The sequence below is a fragment of the Oncorhynchus kisutch genome, linkage group LG25 (genome assembly GCF_002021735.2).
Source record: "Oncorhynchus kisutch isolate 150728-3 linkage group LG25, Okis_V2, whole genome shotgun sequence".
In the NCBI taxonomy this organism is placed as follows: domain Eukaryota; kingdom Metazoa; phylum Chordata; class Actinopteri; order Salmoniformes; family Salmonidae; genus Oncorhynchus; species Oncorhynchus kisutch.
In genome coordinates, this window is record NC_034198.2 from 4694668 (window position 1) to 4712097 (window position 17430).

General features: G+C 42.9%; 1 protein-coding gene across 1 annotated transcript; it reads right to left on the reverse strand.

Moving 5' to 3' along the window:
- Positions 1-5911: 5911 nt before the first annotated feature.
- Positions 5912-8601, reverse strand: LOC109875697 (homeobox protein Dlx3b). Its single transcript, XM_020468118.2, has 3 exons — positions 8082-8601; positions 7288-7472; positions 5912-6871 (listed from the first exon to the last, which is right to left on the reverse strand). Exons 1-3 carry the CDS (start codon positions 8422-8424, stop codon positions 6557-6559), a joined length of 843 nt encoding a protein of 280 aa, XP_020323707.1. The 5' UTR covers positions 8425-8601; the 3' UTR covers positions 5912-6556.
- Between the last annotated feature and the right edge of the window lie 8829 nt (positions 8602-17430).

Sequence of the window (17430 nt, forward strand, 5' to 3'; positions counted from 1 at the left end):
CCTGTAAACAGATCGTTTGAATGGAAAAATGTGTTGCGTTCACTTTTGCCCGAATTTAAATATGCTGCACTGCCCGCTAATTCTGAAAAAATGTAATCTACAGTGGGAGCCTACACACTTCAACGCAAAATATGTTTTATAAAAACGCGCACCCTCTCGGATGCATAGAGCAAAAATGTACATTTATAATAGCCTAACTAATAGTCCCAGTTAATTGAGAGATGCGCATGATCATGTGGTGTATGGCTACTATGGGAATATCAACTCATGGTCAGAAAAAGAGAGGAATTTATTCCGCAATGGTTATAATACAATACCGTTCAAAAGTTTGGGGTCACTTATAAATGTCCTTTTTTTTCGGGAAAACATGCATGAAATTAGTTGCAAAATGATTAGGAAATATAGTCAAGACGTTGACAAGGTTATAAATAGTATTTGTGTCCTTCAAACTTTGATTTCGTCAAAGAAACCTCCATTTGCAGCATTCACCCCATGTTTCCTGAAGCTGGATTGTTGGATTGGCTTGATGGGCACTTCTTAAGTACCATATGGTCAAGCTGTTCCCACAAGAGCTCAATAGGGTTGAGATCTGGTGACTGTGCTGGCCACTCCATTATAGACAGAATATCAGCTGACTGCTTCTTTCCTAAATAGTTCTTGCATAGTTTGGAGCTGTGCTTTGGGTCATTGTCCTGTTGTATGAGGAAATTGGCTCCATTTAAGCGCTGTCCACGGGATATGGCATGGCATTGCAAAATGATGGAGTGATAGCCTTCCTTCTTCAAGATCCCGTTTTACCCTGTACAAATCTCCCACTTTACTACCACCAAAGCACCACCAGACCATCACATTGCCTCCATCATGCTTGACAGATGGCATCAAGCACTCCTCTAGCATCTTTTCCATTTTTCTGCGTCTCACGAATGTTCTTCGTTGTGATCCAAACACCTCAAACTCGCCTGTCCATAATACTTTTTTCCAATCTTCCTCTGTCCAGTGTCTGTGTTCTTTTGCCCATCTTAAATATTTTATTTTTATTGGCCAGTCTGAGATATGGCGTTTTCTTTGCAACTCTGCTAGAAGGCCAGCATCCTGGAGTAGCCTCTTCACTGTTGACGTTGAGACAGGTGTTTTGCGGGTATTATTTAATGAAGCTGCCAGTTGAGGACTTTGAGGCGCCTGTTTCTCAAACTAGACACTAATTTACTTGTCCTCTTGTTCAGTTGTGCACCAGGGCCTCCCACTCTTTGTATTCTTGTTAGAACCAGTTTGCGCTGTTCTGTGAAGGAAGTAGTTTGAGATCTTCAGTTTCTTGGCAATTTCTCACATGGAATAGCCTTCATTTCTCAGAACAAGAATACGCTGACTAGTTTCAGAACAAAGTTATTTGTTTCTGGCCATTTTGAGCCTGTAATCGAACCCACAAATGCTGATGCTCCAGATACTCAACTAGTCTAAAGGCCAGTTTTATTGCTTCTTTAATCAGGACAAAAGTTTTTCAGCTATGCTAACATAATTGCAAAAGGGTTTTCTAATGATCACTTAGCCTTTTGAAATTATAAACTTGGATTAGCTAACACAATTTTCAATTGGAACACAGGAGTGTGTAAGGACCAACGCCGTGGATGAGAAACAGATACGTGGAGTCAACATTTAATAAGGAACAGACATGAAACACGACAGGCACAGCGTCAGCACATGGGCAAAACAACGGCATTCGACAATCAATGCAGCAGTGGGGAACAGAGATGGGGAACTGAAAAATATAGGGGAGGTAATAAGCAGGGGATTGAGACCAGGTGAGTCAAATAATACGCTGATGCACGTGATGGGGAAAGGCAGGTGTGCCTAATGCTGGGGAGCCTGGCGGGCGCCAGGGAGTGGGAGCGGGAGGAGGCGTGACAGAGTGATGGTTGCTGATAATGGGCGCTGTACCCCTATGTAGATATTCCATTAAATATCATCCGTTTCCAATAGTCATTTACAATATTAACGATGTCTACACGGTATTTCTAATCAATTTGATGTTATTTTAATGGACAACAAAATGTGATTTTCTTTCAAAAACAAGAACATTTCTAAGTGACCCCAAACTTTTTGAACGGTAGTGTAAGTATTACGTTCATAAATGAAATATTGCCTACGCTAGAAATCACATGACAGTACTCAGACGTAGCCTACAAACGTCAATGGAAAAGGTGAACCGTCTGATCTACCGTAGGATCGGATCGCATAGAGCAAAATAGATTACTTGAAGACCTTATCTATTTACTACTGTGTAGTGGGTCCTATTAAATGAGAGATGGGACGAGTGGTAGTCTATCCAAATCTGTTGTTGGCCTATAGGCTATTTTGTGAGTAGCCTATGAAACCATCACAGTCAGAAATGGTGAGGACTGTATTCTGCAATGATCATGGACATGAAATAAATAATAGGAAATATATTTCTATTTCAAATTATTTTAGAATTCAAAGAATGTACTAATGGCAAATGATTGCACCTTGTTATTACATTTAGCTAGACCTACCTATTTTTGTTGTCATGAATAAGAGTGTCATCATATATTCCTAATTTGCAAAAGGCTACTAGGCTACTTTTTTTGCCTTGCAATGCAAGACTTCAACCACTAGAAACGGTGAGTACACATGGTCTAGAAACTGTGAGTACGCATGGTCTAGAAACTGTGAGTAGGCATGGTCTAGAAACTGTGAGTAGGCATGGTCTAGAAACTGTGAGTAGGCATGGTCTAGAAACTGTGAGTACGCATGGTCTAGAAACTGTGAGTACGCATGGTCTAGAAACTGTGAGTAGGCATGGTCTAGAAACTGTGAGTACGCATGGTCTAGAAACTGTGAGTACGCATGGTCTAGAAACTGTGAGTACGCATGGTCTAGAAACTGTGAGTACGCATGGTCTAGAAACTGTGAGTACGCATGGTCTAGAAACTGTGAGTACGCATGGTCTAGAAACTGTGAGTACGCATGGTCTAGAAACTGTGAGTACGCATGGTCTAGAAACTGTGAGTACGCATGGTCTAGAAACTGTGAGGACGCATGGTCTAGAAACTGTGAGTACGCATGGTCTAGAAACTGTGAGTACGCATGGTCTAGAAACTGTGAGTACGCATGGTCTAGAAACTGTGAGGACACATGGTCTAGAAACTGTGAGTACGCATGGTCTAAGCAGTATAAGCACATCCCCACTTCAAGTTCAGTTTTCATAAATGCCAACTTTTGCGTGAAAATTGGTTCACACATGTTTTGGGGCATATTTTGTTAATTTGCAAAGTTTATAAAGGATGGCTGTAACATTCAACCTTCAATACTTATGGGATGAAGATGTAACATAAGAAAAAAGGCTACAAACAGAGAGCATGCTTTCCATCCGATCCTGCAACCTCCGCTGCATAGGCCCACAGGTAGGCCATATGATCCTGCAACCTCCGCTGCATAGGCCCACAGGTAGGCCATATGATCCTGCAACCTCCGCTGCATCGGCCCACAGGTAGGCCATATGATCCTGCAACCTCTGCTGCATAGGCCCACAGGTAGGCCATATGATCCTGCAACCTCCGCTGCATCGGCCCACAAGTAGGCCATATGATCCTGCAACCTCCGCTGCATCGGCCCACAGGTAGGCCATATGATCCTGCAACCTCCGCTGCATCGGCCCACAGGTAGGCCATATGATCCTGCAACCTCCGCTGCATAGGCCCACAGGTAGGCCATATGATCCTGCAACCTCCGCTGCATAGGCCCACAGGTAGGCCATATGATCCTGCTAGCTCTGCTGCATCGGCCCACAGGTAGGCCATATGATCCTGCAACCTCCGCTGCATAGGCCCACAGGTAGGCCATATGATCCTGCTAGCTCTGCTGCATCGGCCCACAGGTAGGCCATATGATCCTGCAACCTCCGCTGCATCGGCCCACAAGTAGGCCATATGATCCTGCAACCTCCGCTGCATCGGCCCACAGGTAGGCCATATGATCCTGCAACCTCCGCTGCATCGGCCCACAGGTAGGCCATATGATCCTGCAACCTCCGCTGCATCGGCCCACAAGTAGGCCATATGATCCTGCAACCTCCGCTGCATCGGCCCACAGGTAGGCCATATGTTCCTGCAACCTCTGCTGCATCGGCCCACAGGTAGGCCATATGATCCTGCTAGCTCCGCTGCATCGGCCCACAGGTAGGCCATGTGATCCTGCAACCTCTGCTGCATCGGCCCACAGGTAGGCCATATGATCCTGCAACCTCCGCTGCATCGGCCCACAGGTAGGCCATATGTTCCTGCAACCTCTGCTGCATCGGCCCACAGGTAGGCCATATGATCCTGCTAGCTCCGCTGCATCGGCCCACAGGTAGGCCATGTGATCCTGCTAGCTCCGCTGCATAGGCCCACAGGTAGGCCATATGATCCTGCTAGCTCCGCTGCATAGGCCCACAGGTAGGCCATATGATCCTGCTAGCTCCGCTGCATAGGCCCACAGGTAGGCCATATGTTCCTGCAACCTCCGCTGCATCGGCCCACAGGTAGGCCATATGATACTGCTAGCTCCGCTGCATAGGCCCACAGGTAGGCCATATGATCCTGCTAGCTCCGCTGCATAGGCCCACAGGTAGGCCATATGATCCTGCTAGCTCCGCTGCATAGGCCCACAGGTAGGCCATATGATCCTGCTAGCTCTGAACTCTTGATATTGACTGCTAACATGAATGACTTTCAGCTCATGTGACATAATATCCCTAGTTGATATTGACTGCTAGCATGAATGAATTTCAGCTCAAAATCTAGGTGTAAAACGCTGTTTATTTTTCTGTATCTTGCCTTTTGTAAATGCTTGATCGTTTATGGCTGTCAGGATATGCTGCATTTGCGCAGCGGTGTTCGCCCTGTGCGCGCGTGCATGTGCGTGCAATGGGGCCGCTTTGAACCACTCCTTTTTGGGGGTTGTGGATCAAAAAGTGTGAAAACCGCTGAGCTAGTGAACAATTGCTGATTTGATGTACAGTTATAGGAACCGGTACAGCGCAAACGTCAAATTGTAGAGAGAGGGGATTACCATAATAATAAATATGCAGCTTCAAAAATTGTTTGGTGATCAAGAATATGAACCGTTTACTTTGCAAGCTCACCAGCAATGGGGCAAAACCCTAACCCTAACACAGGACTAACGGTCTTTTGGTATGTTCAAATTGCTTGAAATTAATAATTTATTTATGAAGCTTGAATTTTGAATTTGTTGTTAAAATGAATTATTACATAATCAAAATGTGTTGTAGACAAAATAATGAAAAGGGCTGTCTGGTAGCCTCTATAAATAGACAAAGATTTGTATTTGAAGAAGTTATTGCCTGAAGCCTATATATTTATTTTACTTGACTTGAGACTTGAAAAAAACGTGTAACTCGACTTGCTCTTAGAATGCACGACTTGGACTTGACTCAAGACTCGACCGGTTGTAATAGGACTTGGACCTTGTGACTTGAGACTTGCTCTATTCTTTCTTGTAATCTGACAACAGAATACTAATAAAATCAAGAGACTCAAACATGTCTGTTTGCCTTTCTCCTCCAATGGCTTCTTTGCACGCAGCCCTAAAAACCAAACCTGAAGCGATTATGACTGTCTCAACCTTCAGGGAGAAAGGCAAGCTGTCACACAGATCGATTTACCCCTTTCCTGGCGTTGGCCATTTGGTGCAACACTCAGCATTGAATAAAACAGTTATTTAAATGAAACATTTACGAGATAGTATCAACAAATCTAAAATACACGTAGAATTAAGCTGCCACGTTTGTTCTATTATTTCGGGTCGACTGGACAAGCCAAATACCGAGGAAACAATTCATATATGTGATTCATTGAAAGTGAGGAAAAACGTTGAAGAAAATGGACAAGTGAAAAACAATATTCAATTGATATCTTTATTTGTTTTGACAGAAAGACAATAAAAACATACTAATTGCAACAATATAAAAAGGTTTGCAGCACCACAGTGCAGTACTTCCATTCCAAACAAATATGATCTTAGTGGTTCTGCTTTCTATTAACACCTATGTACAGCCTTCGACATTTTGTCGGCTACAAATCGATATAAATTATGACCTGAGTTTCTGACGTGCGCTCTGCAAACCCATAACCATGATATGGATCAACTGCACAGTTTTTTCATGATTAAGTTTTGGATCTTGTTAAAATATGATTTTGCATAGTCATTTACAAAAAGAAAAAAAGAAATACAATGGAAGTGATAAATAATTTAAAACCACGCCAGACTTCCTTTAAATAGGCTACAAGTGATTCGACATCTCTTATGTGCTTGTGAATTTGAGACTGAGTTTTGAAATATTCCCATGGTAGGTAGCCTGCAGGAGAAATGGTTTACCCAACGTTTCAGGGAAATGCCTACTGCGCTCAACATTATCCAAAATAACCAATGTTTCACCTTTGTCAAGGTCTACGTCCAAAACCGGCCAGTTTATACTTTTAGAGCTCTATAAAGTTCCGTTGATTTGGAAGGGCCTCGTATTAAAACTCTATAGTCTTTGTTAATAAGCAGCCCCAACGCTTTGCTGTGGTAGTACTGGGTGGTGCACTGCGCCCGGGTGCTGTAGATGCGATCCCTGTTGGTACCAGTGGTTGTTATAATCCTCCAGGTAGGGGGGCGACGAGCTGAGGGGTGGCTGCGGGATTTGGGGCCTGCTGGGCGGGGTAGTGAGAGAGTTATTGTCCCAGACCGTCGGGGATGGCGGGGAGTTGCACGCCATGGAGTCGCTGGCGTTTGGGCTGTGGTCAAGGGGAACCTCTCCATTCTTGTAGAGCTTCTTGAATTTGGACCTCCGGTTTTGGAACCAAATCTTGACCTGTTAGGGAAAATATTAACGTTGTTAGTCTAAATGTCATGTCAAAAGAGGAAAATGTCATTTTCAGCAAAACATCTGCATTTTAAATAGTCAAATAATCATAGTGGCCTCGGTCTTAAATATAAAGCTAGGTCTATAGGCCTACATTATAAGGACATCTGGCCAAGAACACACAAAAAATAATTGCGTGAAAAAATATGGCCAATATTCAAATGCAATGTAATAACCAATGCTTTTTGACAATACAAACATTTGTCAATGAAAAATAGCCTATAGGCTTCCGATGATTAATTTGGCGAGGTATGCTAGATATGAGACATTTCACTATTTATTGGACAACCTACAGAAGTCAAAGCAAGTTGTTATGAGTTAAGGGTGACTGCACTTACAATGTGTGTAATCGTCATGATATTTACCTGTGTCTGCGTCAGTCCCATTTGAGCAGCAAGTTCGGCTCTCTCGGGGAGGGCGAGGTACTGCGCTTTCTGAAAACGTCTCTGCAACGCTGCTAGTTGGTAGCTGGAATAAATTGTTCTCGGCTTGCGGATTTTCTTTGGTTTTCCATTCACCATACGAACTTCAGGCTCGGGTTCTTCTTTCACTATAAAGAAAGAAGCAACAATTGTTTCATTAGTTCTTAGTATTAGTTATGGAAAACATTTAAACAATGTATTAATAATAATGACAAGTCATCATCATGATAAACTTCATGTTATTATTGTGTTAATTAATATATTATTACTATAATCTTTATTACATTGTTATAGGCTAGTTGAAGTTGCAATAGCAATGTTTTCATAAGTGGTGCAACGCTCAAATAAATGGAACAAGTCTTGATCATGCTCAACCTGCAATAATAGCCTCAAATAAAAGGTCAGTGATTTGTATAATAACCCTAAATATCTGCCCAGTGATTCGCAGACAATTGCTATCAGTGCAATTACTAACCATAATCGTTTTACGACTACCTGTTAATAGCTGTCTATTCTTTATCAAAAGCCATCAATTAACAGCATGGTTCCAACTTCAGTATTGTAGTTTTACTAGTAACTTGTAATAAATCCCACCTTTACAAAAATATAAATGTAACAATTTAAATGAATGTCTGAAACCCAAATATGACTTTTCACCCTTACAATGTTTTCGCTATCTCTGCTATCTCATTCTATTTCTTTCAGCTGTAATAATTCAAATACGTTTAAGTATTTACCTGAGCTTTGAGGCGAAGCCTGCAGATGATCTCTGTTGTAATGTCCATATTGTCTGTAGGAATTTGTGTAAGGATATTCAGACTTGGTGGGATAAACTCCTGCACCACCCATTCCATTCAGGTTAAATTGGTGATGGTAGGCATTCATTTGTTGCCCGTAGGTTTGACTCTGGTAATATTCGTGATGGCTGTGAGCCGTCTGTCCGCTGTAGTAGCCCATGTCCGTGACTGAGGACTCGGGGAGAGTCGGAGAGTCCTTGGAGCTCGGGTGGCAACTCATAGATCCGGGGAGATCGGTCAAAATGCTCGCTACCTTCTTCTCATAAGTCTGTCCGCTCATCATGGGTCGCAGCCCTCCAAAGAAAATAAAGTCCACGATAATTCGTAAACACAGGACGTTTGTGTAGTAGTGTTCAAAGAAATCGCAGTGAATAGATGTAGTCAGTCGTGCCCTGAACGCAAGTCCTTGGAGAGCAAGTCCTTCTCAAACTCTCCTAGCTGTAGTAACTCGATTGTGGCAGCACTCTACACCAGTGAAACTGAATTATAGAGTGCTGGGATGGATGCTGCGTTCTCATTGGCTCCAGTCAATCCTTTTTTTATTTTTTTATCTCTCCCTCTTGCCCTCAAGGCGAAATGGTGGCGCTCAATAAATCCTACCCTTGGACTAAAGTGCCAAAACACACATGTCTTTTGGCGCTCCAGGTTTGTCTTTTCAACCTGGACCCAGGGGTAGATGTAACATAGCAAATGTAAATCCACAACACTCTAATTAGTATGATTTGTTACCTTTCATATGGTATGTATTAATTTGTGGATGTCCATCATCCATTTCGTATGATATAATACGAATTACAATTTGCATGATATGTTACCAATTGCAAGTATTACAATATGTTATGAATTGCAATTTGTGCAATATGTTACGAATTTGCCAAATGTATAATATGTTACAAATTCCAATTTGTTGTGGCTAAAGTTAGCCAGGTGGATAACACTAATGTTAGCTATGTGGCTAATGTTAGCTAGGCTAGGGGTTGGGGTTAGGGCTTAGGTGAAGGATATGCTAACATGCTAAATAGTTGAAAAGTAGCTAAAAATTAGTAAGTAGTTGCATACTAAGATACTAATTAGCTCAAATTCAAAAGTTGTCTGTGATGAGATTTGAACACGCAACCTTTTGGATGTTATATCTTTGAGTTACATGTCCACCCATACTTTTGTTTTTGCCTTAAGTAACCTATTGTCATATGTAACCTTACCAAACATAACATATCATACTAATTTGAATGTCCTGGATTTACGTTTACTATTTTATGTCTAGTCTATGAGACCAGGCTGGTCTTTTAGAGACAATTTAGAGTTATTTAGCTGTTGACAGCATCACTCAAAAGCATATAACTACAAACAACCTTTGCATGGATTCTCCAGTGATCCTGTGCTTTGTTTGAAATGGAGCTCACTAGTACTGACACTCTTATGGCCTACTACTTATCCCACTGTAGCCAGAACGTCTGTCTCATTCCTTGTCCTTATTCTTGAGAAGAGCTAAGATACAGAGTTAAGGCTACTTATTCAAAGCCGCCAAACTGTGCCCTTAGCCTATTCATTCTAATTCAACATTCAGAAGTGTCCTAGGACAGTGAGCTTGGGGTGAAAGAGATCGAAATGATAAGAAAACCATTCCACTGAATGCCTTTGGGGTGAATTCTTTTGTTTTGTTGTGTGTGTGTGTTTTCCAAAATCTATTTAAAACAAAAACTGTTAGGCCTACTGTAATTGTCATGCTTAATGAAAGGAGTGCTCATTGATTCGGTCTCAAAAATGATGTGAAGTAGGTGTATGAAGTAACACTACATCCAGGTTCTGTAGAGTTTATTTTCATCATCCATGGTCATTATGTGAAGGCCATAGGCTACCCCAAGGTGTTAGTAATTTTGAAAACCAATTATATTCTTAGCCATTTTTTTTATATAACAAAAAACACATATAGTGCATGTTCACTTCTGCTCTTGCAAGTCATATAAGAGTGAAAGGTATAGAAAATGTCTTATTTAAAAAAAATATGTTTTATGTAGTTAATGATTATACTTTAAAAACAAAATGTTTTACACACAGTTACACTGCTCCGTAGTGTTTGGTTTTATGATTGTGAAGTTGAGGTGCTAACATAAAAACACTTATTTTACCAGACTATAGTGACACCATTCATCTCTATGCATTCATACTCCTGTCGGTGTTACTCACATAAGATATATATATATATATATATATATATATATATTTTACATATGTTACTCAGGCAGTCCAGTCCAAGCCTAACATTTTCCTCAAATTAATTCCTCCAAGTACAGTATTACATTGCATTTTCAGTACAACACATTGAACCACACCAGTTAAAGAATGAGGTTATACTACCCCCTTGTGGTGTATTCATGGAAGGTTCAGCAGTAGATGCAAACTGTCGTAACTGGGGGGAGGGGGGAAGTAATTCATTCGTTTATAAAGCTGCTTCTGGGAAACTCGTCACCAGAGAAGATTCCATTGTGTAACTTGACTTTGTTAATTCTTGCTCACCATTTACAGAAAAATGTATATAATTATAAAAATGCATAGAAAATAGCATAAAAAAACACCCACAAAAAAAACCAATACATGGCATGTATAGAATACAGGACACTTAGACACATATATCAGGACATTCTTTTCATGATGGAAAACTGAATAAATTAAAAATGTATTGTTAAAAGAGATCACATTATAAACATTTAAATGCTAGAGTTATTGTCCTGTCTGACAGCAGTAGAGTGGAATTCTCAGGCGCTTCGTACGGTCAGGATTACACAACAGTTTGTGGCTGTTTCTCAGGAGCCTAGTGGTGTAATCACCTTTTTTTGTAGGGAGCAGGTTGTGCAGTGGGTGTTTAAGAGTGTGTCTGTCCTTCACCAGATGCATTGCAGCCTGCTCTCACCTTGACTTTCGGGTGTGTGACTGCAATTTTGCAATAGAATGACACCACATGCTTTATTGGGGTGAAATAAATGAATATATTTGGCCATTATGAGAAGTAGGCCTGAAGATAATTACTTCTTAAGGCCTCTTCGTCCCACAGCTTGTGCCCCATGAGAAACCCATCTCTTCCAGCTCAGCCACCTGTCTGTCGCCAAAAGACCCCAGAAACTTCATTTTGTATACATGTTTATTACTGTATAGGGGATGCATTTCTTTCTTTATGGACTTTCTGGATTATTTGCATATTGGTATTGATATTATATTTGTACACTGTAGTAGAAGTAGAACAATACATTTCACTGCACCTGCTGCAACATCTGCTAGAGTTGTGAAAATGTACCACATGCTTGTGAAAATGTACCAAAGTTATTACAAAAACTGCAATCAGGATTAAATGTTGTTTTTCAATATTTCAGAACTCAAAGGAACTGATTACGATAGTTTTGATGCCGCAAATCAGGATTATGTTGATCCCACTGGAAGGGGGGATTCAGGGGGTTATACTGTATCACTAACCCGAGAAATGTCAATGTAACTAAGATGGGGAGGTTTTAAAAAACATTGTGTTATATTGACTGCAGTATAGGTATGGGGTCAGTTATTATATTGAGAAGTGTCAAATAAAAGCATGTAATAACTTATAAGTGATATTCCGTCTCTATTATTTTTTATCTTAGTTTTAAATCATGTAGTTTACTCATCTTTGTTTACCTGACAGTGTAGAAGTAGTAACATGACCTGTCCAGTAGATGGCAAGGTGTAGGCCTATTCAAAGCTCTGATCTTGATATTGTAATATCTGGATCAGAATGATCATATCTGATCCTTTATTGAAAACCTCTCTCACAATAATCAGAATCTATCGCACACCCAATCCTAGTCAGAATCTACAGCACACCCAATCCTAGTCAGAATCTACCCAATCCTATGTCAGAATCTACAGCACACCCAATCCTAGTCAGAATCTACAGCACACCCAATCCTAGTCAGAATCTACAGCACACCCAATCCTAGTCAGAATCTACCCAATCCTATGTCAGAATCTACAGCACACCCAATCCTAGTCAGAATCTACAGCACACCCAATCCTAGTCAGAATCTACAGCACACCCAATCCTAGTCAGAATCTACCCAATCCTATGTCAGAATCTACAGCACACCCAATCCTAGTCAGAATCTACAGCACACCCAATCCTAGTCAGAATCTACAGCACACCCAATCCTAGTCAGAATCTACCCAATCCTATGTCAGAATCTACAGCACACCCAATCCTAGTCAGAATCTACAGCACACCCAATCCTAGTCAGAATCTACAGCACACCCAATCCTAGTCAGAATCTACAGCACACCCAATCCTAGTCAGAATCTACAGCACACCCAATCCTAGTCAGAATCTACAGCACACCCAATCCTAGTCAGAATCTACAGCACACCCAATCCTAGTCAGAATCTACAGCACACCCAATCCTAGTCAGAATCTACAGCACACCCAATCCTAGTCAGAATCTACAGCACACCCAATCCTAGTCAGAATCTACAGCACACCCAATCCTAGTCAGAATCTACAGCACATCCAATCCTAGTCAGAATCTACAGCACACCCAATCCTAGTCAGAATCTACAGCACACCCAATCCTAGTCAGAATCTACAGCACACCCAATCCTAGTCAGAATCTACAGCACACCCAATCCTAGTCAGAATCTACAGCACACCCAATCCTAGTCAGAATCTACAGCACACCCAATCCTAGTCAGAATCTACAGCACACCCAATCCTAGTCAGAATCTACAGCACACCCAATCCTAGTCAGAATCTACAGCACACCAAATAAAGTACTGGAGGCTAAATGCAAAACTGGAGAAACAGGAAAAATTCTCTGCACACTTCCAGTCACATGCAATGAGATTACAGAACAACACTGTAGTGATATAGACCATCCAACAGGTGGTATAGACGTCACATTATTTTGCTTAACATACCCCTGTCTCGCACGCACATGCACACACACACACAATGACGTCAAGGACCTCAGCCACCTGAGACATGGCCTGTTCACCTGCTATCATCTAGAAGGCAGAGAGTATACAGGTGCATCAAATATGGGACAGAGAGACTGAAAAACAGCTTCTATTTCCAGGCCATCCGACTGTTAAATAGTCACCACTAGCTGGCCTCGCCCAGTACTCTACCCTACACCTTAGAGACTGTTACTAACCGGCTACCACCAGGTACTCTATCCTGCACAGTAGAGACTGTTACTAACCGGCTACCACCAGGTTACCCTGCACCTTAGAGACTGTTACTAACCGGCTACCACCCGGTACTCTACTCTGCACCTTAGAGACTGTTACTAACCGGCTACCACCAGGTACTCTACCCTGCACCTTAGAGACGGTTACTAACCGGCTACCACCAGGTACTCTACCCTGCACTGTAGAGACGGTTACTAACCGGCTACCACCAGGTACTCTACCCTGCACCTTAGAGCCTGTTACTAACCGGCTACCACCAGGTTACCCTGCACTGTAGAGACGGTTACTAACCGGCTACCACCAGGTACTCTACCCTGCACCTTAGAGACGGTTACTAACCGGCTACCACCAGGTACTCTACCCTGCACCGTAGAGACTGTTACTAACCGGCTACCACCAGGTACTCTACCCTGCACCGTAGAGACTGTTACTAACCAGCTACCACCAGGTACTCTACCCTGCATCTTAGAGACTGTTACTAACCGGCTACCACCAGGTACTCTACCCTGCACCTTAGAGACTGTTACTAACCGACTACCACCAGGTACTCTACCCTGCACCGTAGAGACTGTTACTAATTGGCTACCACCAGGTACTCTACCCTGCACCTTAGAGACTGTTACTAACCGGCTACCTCCAGGTACTCTACCCTGCACCTTCAAGACTGTTACTAACCGGCTACCACCAGGTACTCTACCCTGTACCTTATAGACTGTTACTAACCAGCTACCACCAGGTACTCTACCCTGCACCTTAGAGACTGTTACTAACCGGCTACCACCAGGTACTCTACCCTGCACCTTAGAGACTGTTACTAACCAGCTACCACCAGGTACTCTACCCTGCACCTTAGAGACTGTTACTAACCGGCTACCACCAGGTACTCTACCATGCACCTTAGAGACTGTTACTAACCGGCTACCACCAGGTACTCTACCCTGCACCTTAGAGACTGTTACTAACTGGCTACCACCAGGTACTCTACCCTGCACCTTAGCGACTGTTACCAGCCGGCTACCACCAGGTACTCTACCCTGGACCTTAGAGACTGTTACTAACCGGCTACCACCAGGTACTCCACCCTGCACCTTATAGACTGTTACTAACTGGCTACCACCAGGTACTCTAACCTGCACCTTAGCGACTGTTACCAGCCGGCTACCACCAGGTACTCTACCCTGGACCTTAGAGACTGTTACTAACCGGCTACCACCAGGTACTCCACCCTGCACCTTATAGACTGTTACTAACCGGCTACCACCAGGTACTCATCGCAGTCGATGATTAATATACGCCACTTCCGTGGTGCTGTTTGATCTGACCAGGACATGCCTTCCCCTCCGAATAGGGCAGGAACTGTTGGAGTGACAGGCGAATCGCCCTGAGCTCAAGCACATTAAATGTCTTTTTATTTTATTTGTTCAATTTCACCTTTATTTAGCCAGGTAAGCTAGTTGAGAACACCTTTATTTAGCCAGGTAAGCTAGTTGAGAACACCTTTATTTAGCCAGGTAAGCTAGTTGAGAACACCTTTATTTAGCCAGGTAAGCTAGTTGAGAACACCTTTATTTAGCCAGGTAAGCTAGTTGAGAACACCTTTATTTAGCCAGGTAAGCTAGTTGAGAACACCTTTATTTAGCCAGGTAAGCTAGTTGAGAACAAGTTCTCATTTACATCTGCGACATGTCCACGATAAAGCAAAGCAGTGCGACACAAAAAACAACACAGAGTTACACATGGAATAAACAAGCGTACAGTCAATAACACAATAGGAAAAAATAAGAAAGTCTATAAACAGTGTGTGCAAATGGCATGAGGAGGTAAGGCAATTAATATGCCATAGTAGTGAAGTAATTACAATTTAGCTAATTATAACTGGAGTGATAGATGAGCAGATGATGATGTGCAAGTAGAAATACTAGTGTGCAAAAGAGCAGAAAAGTAAATAAAATCAATATGGGGATGAGGTAGGTAGATTGGGTGGGCTATTTACAGATGGGCTATGTACAGCTGCAGCGATCGGTTAGCTGCTCAGAGAGCTGATGTTTAAAGTTAGTGAGGGAAATATAAGTCTCCAGCTTCAGCGATTTTTGCAATTCGTTCCGGCCAGTGGCAGCAGAGAACTGGAAGGAAAGGCGGCCAAAGGAGGTGTTGGCTTTGGGGATGACCAGTGAGATATATCTGCTGGAGTGAGTGCTACGGGTGGGTGTTGTTATAATGAACAGTGAGCTGAGATAAGGCAGAGCTTTACCGAGCATAGATTTATAGATGACCTGGAGCCAGTGGGTCTGGCTACGAATATGTTTGGCCCTGTCCGGGGGTGTCCTCGGATGGGGCCGCAGTGTCTCCTGACCCCTCCTGTCTCAGCCTCCAGTATTTATGCTGCAGTAGTTTATGTGTCGAGGGGCTGGTGTCAGTTTGTTATATCTGGAGTACTTCTCCTGTCCTATTCGGTGTCCTGTGTGAATTTAAGTGTGCTCTCTCTAATTCTCTCTTTCTCTCTTTCTTTCTCTCTCTCGGAGGACCTGAGCCCTAGGACCATGACTCAGGACTACCTGACATGATGACTCCTTGCTGTCCCCAGTCCAACTGGCCGTGCTGCTGCTCCAGTTTCAACTGTTCTGCCTTATTATTATTGGACCATGCTGGTCATTTATGAACATTTGAACATCTTGGCCATGTTCTGTTATAATCTCCACCCGGCACAGTCAGAAGAGGACTGGCCACCCCACATAGCCTGGTTCCTCTATAGGTTTCTTCCTAGGTTTTGGCCTTGCTAGGGAGTCTTTCCTAGCCACCGTGCTTCTACACCTGCATTGCTTGCTGTTTGGGGTTTTAGGCTGGGTTTCTGTACAGCACCTTGACATATCAGCTGATGTACGAAGGGCTATATAAATACATTTGATTTGATTTGATTTGATATGTAGCGAGGGCCAGCTGACTAGAACATACAGGTCGCAATGGTGGGTGGTATAAGGGGCTTTGGTGACAAAACGGATGGCATTGTGATAGACTGCATCCAGTTTGCTGAGTAGAGTGTTGGAAGCTATTTTGTAAATGACATTGCCGAAGTCGAGGATCGGTAGGATAATCAGTTTTACGAGGGTATGTTTGGCGGCGTGAGTGAAGGAGGCTTTGTTTTGCAAAATAGGAAGCCGAATCTAGATTTAATTTTGGATTGGAGATGATTAATATGTGTCTGGAAGGAGATTTTACTGTCTAGCCAGACACCTAGGTAATTGTAGTTGTCCACATATTCTCAGTCAGAACCGTCCAGAGTAGTGATGCTAGTCGGGCGGGCGGATGCGGGCAGCGAATGGTTGAAGAGCATGCATTTGGTTTTACTAGAATTTAAGAGCAGTTGGAGGCCACAGAAGGAGTGTGGTATGGCATTGAAGTTCGTTTGGAGGTTAGTTAACACAGTGTCCAAAGAAGGGCCAGATGTATACAGAATGGTGTCATCTGCTTAGAGGTGGATCAGGGAATCACCCGCAGCAAGAGCAACATCGTTGATATATACAGAGAAAAGAGTCGGTCCGAGAATTGAACCCTGTGGTACCCCCATAGAGATTGCCAGAGGTCCGGACAACAGGCCCTCCGATTTGACACGCTGAACTCTGTCTGAGAAGTAGTTGGTGAACCAGGCGAGGCAGTCATTTGAGAAATCGAGGCTGTTGAGTCTGCCGATAAGAATACGGTGATTGACAGAGTCAAAAGCCTTGGCCAGGTCGATGAAGATGGCTGGACAGTACTGTCTTTTATCGATGGCGGTTATGATATCGTTTAGTACCTTGAGCGTGGCTGAGGTGCACCCGTGGCCAGCTCGGAAACCGGATTGCACAGTGGAGAAGGTACGGCGGTATTCAAAATGGTCAGTGATCTGTTTATTAACATGGCTTTCGAAGACTTTTGAAAGGCAGGGCAGGATGGATATACAGTGCCTTGCGAAAGTATTCGCCCCCCTTGAACCTTGCGACCTTTTGCCACATTTCAGGCTTCAAACATAAAGATATAAAACTGTATTTATTTGTGAAGAATCAACAACAAGTGGGACACAATCATGAAGTGGAACGACATTTATTGG

Bases quoted from the DNA above. Each gene is read 5' to 3' on its own strand.
- LOC109875697 (XM_020468118.2), bottom strand. From the start codon at position 8,424: ATGATGAGCGGACAGACTTATGAGAAGAAGGTAGCGAGCATTTTGACC. The intron at 7,473-8,081 runs GTAAATACTTAA...CTTTCTTTATAG, and splicing joins GGCTTCGCCTCAAAGCTCAG to TGAAAGAAGAACCCGAGCCT. The intron at 6,872-7,287 runs GTAAATATCATG...TTTCCCTAACAG, and splicing joins TGGGACTGACGCAGACACAG to GTCAAGATTTGGTTCCAAAA.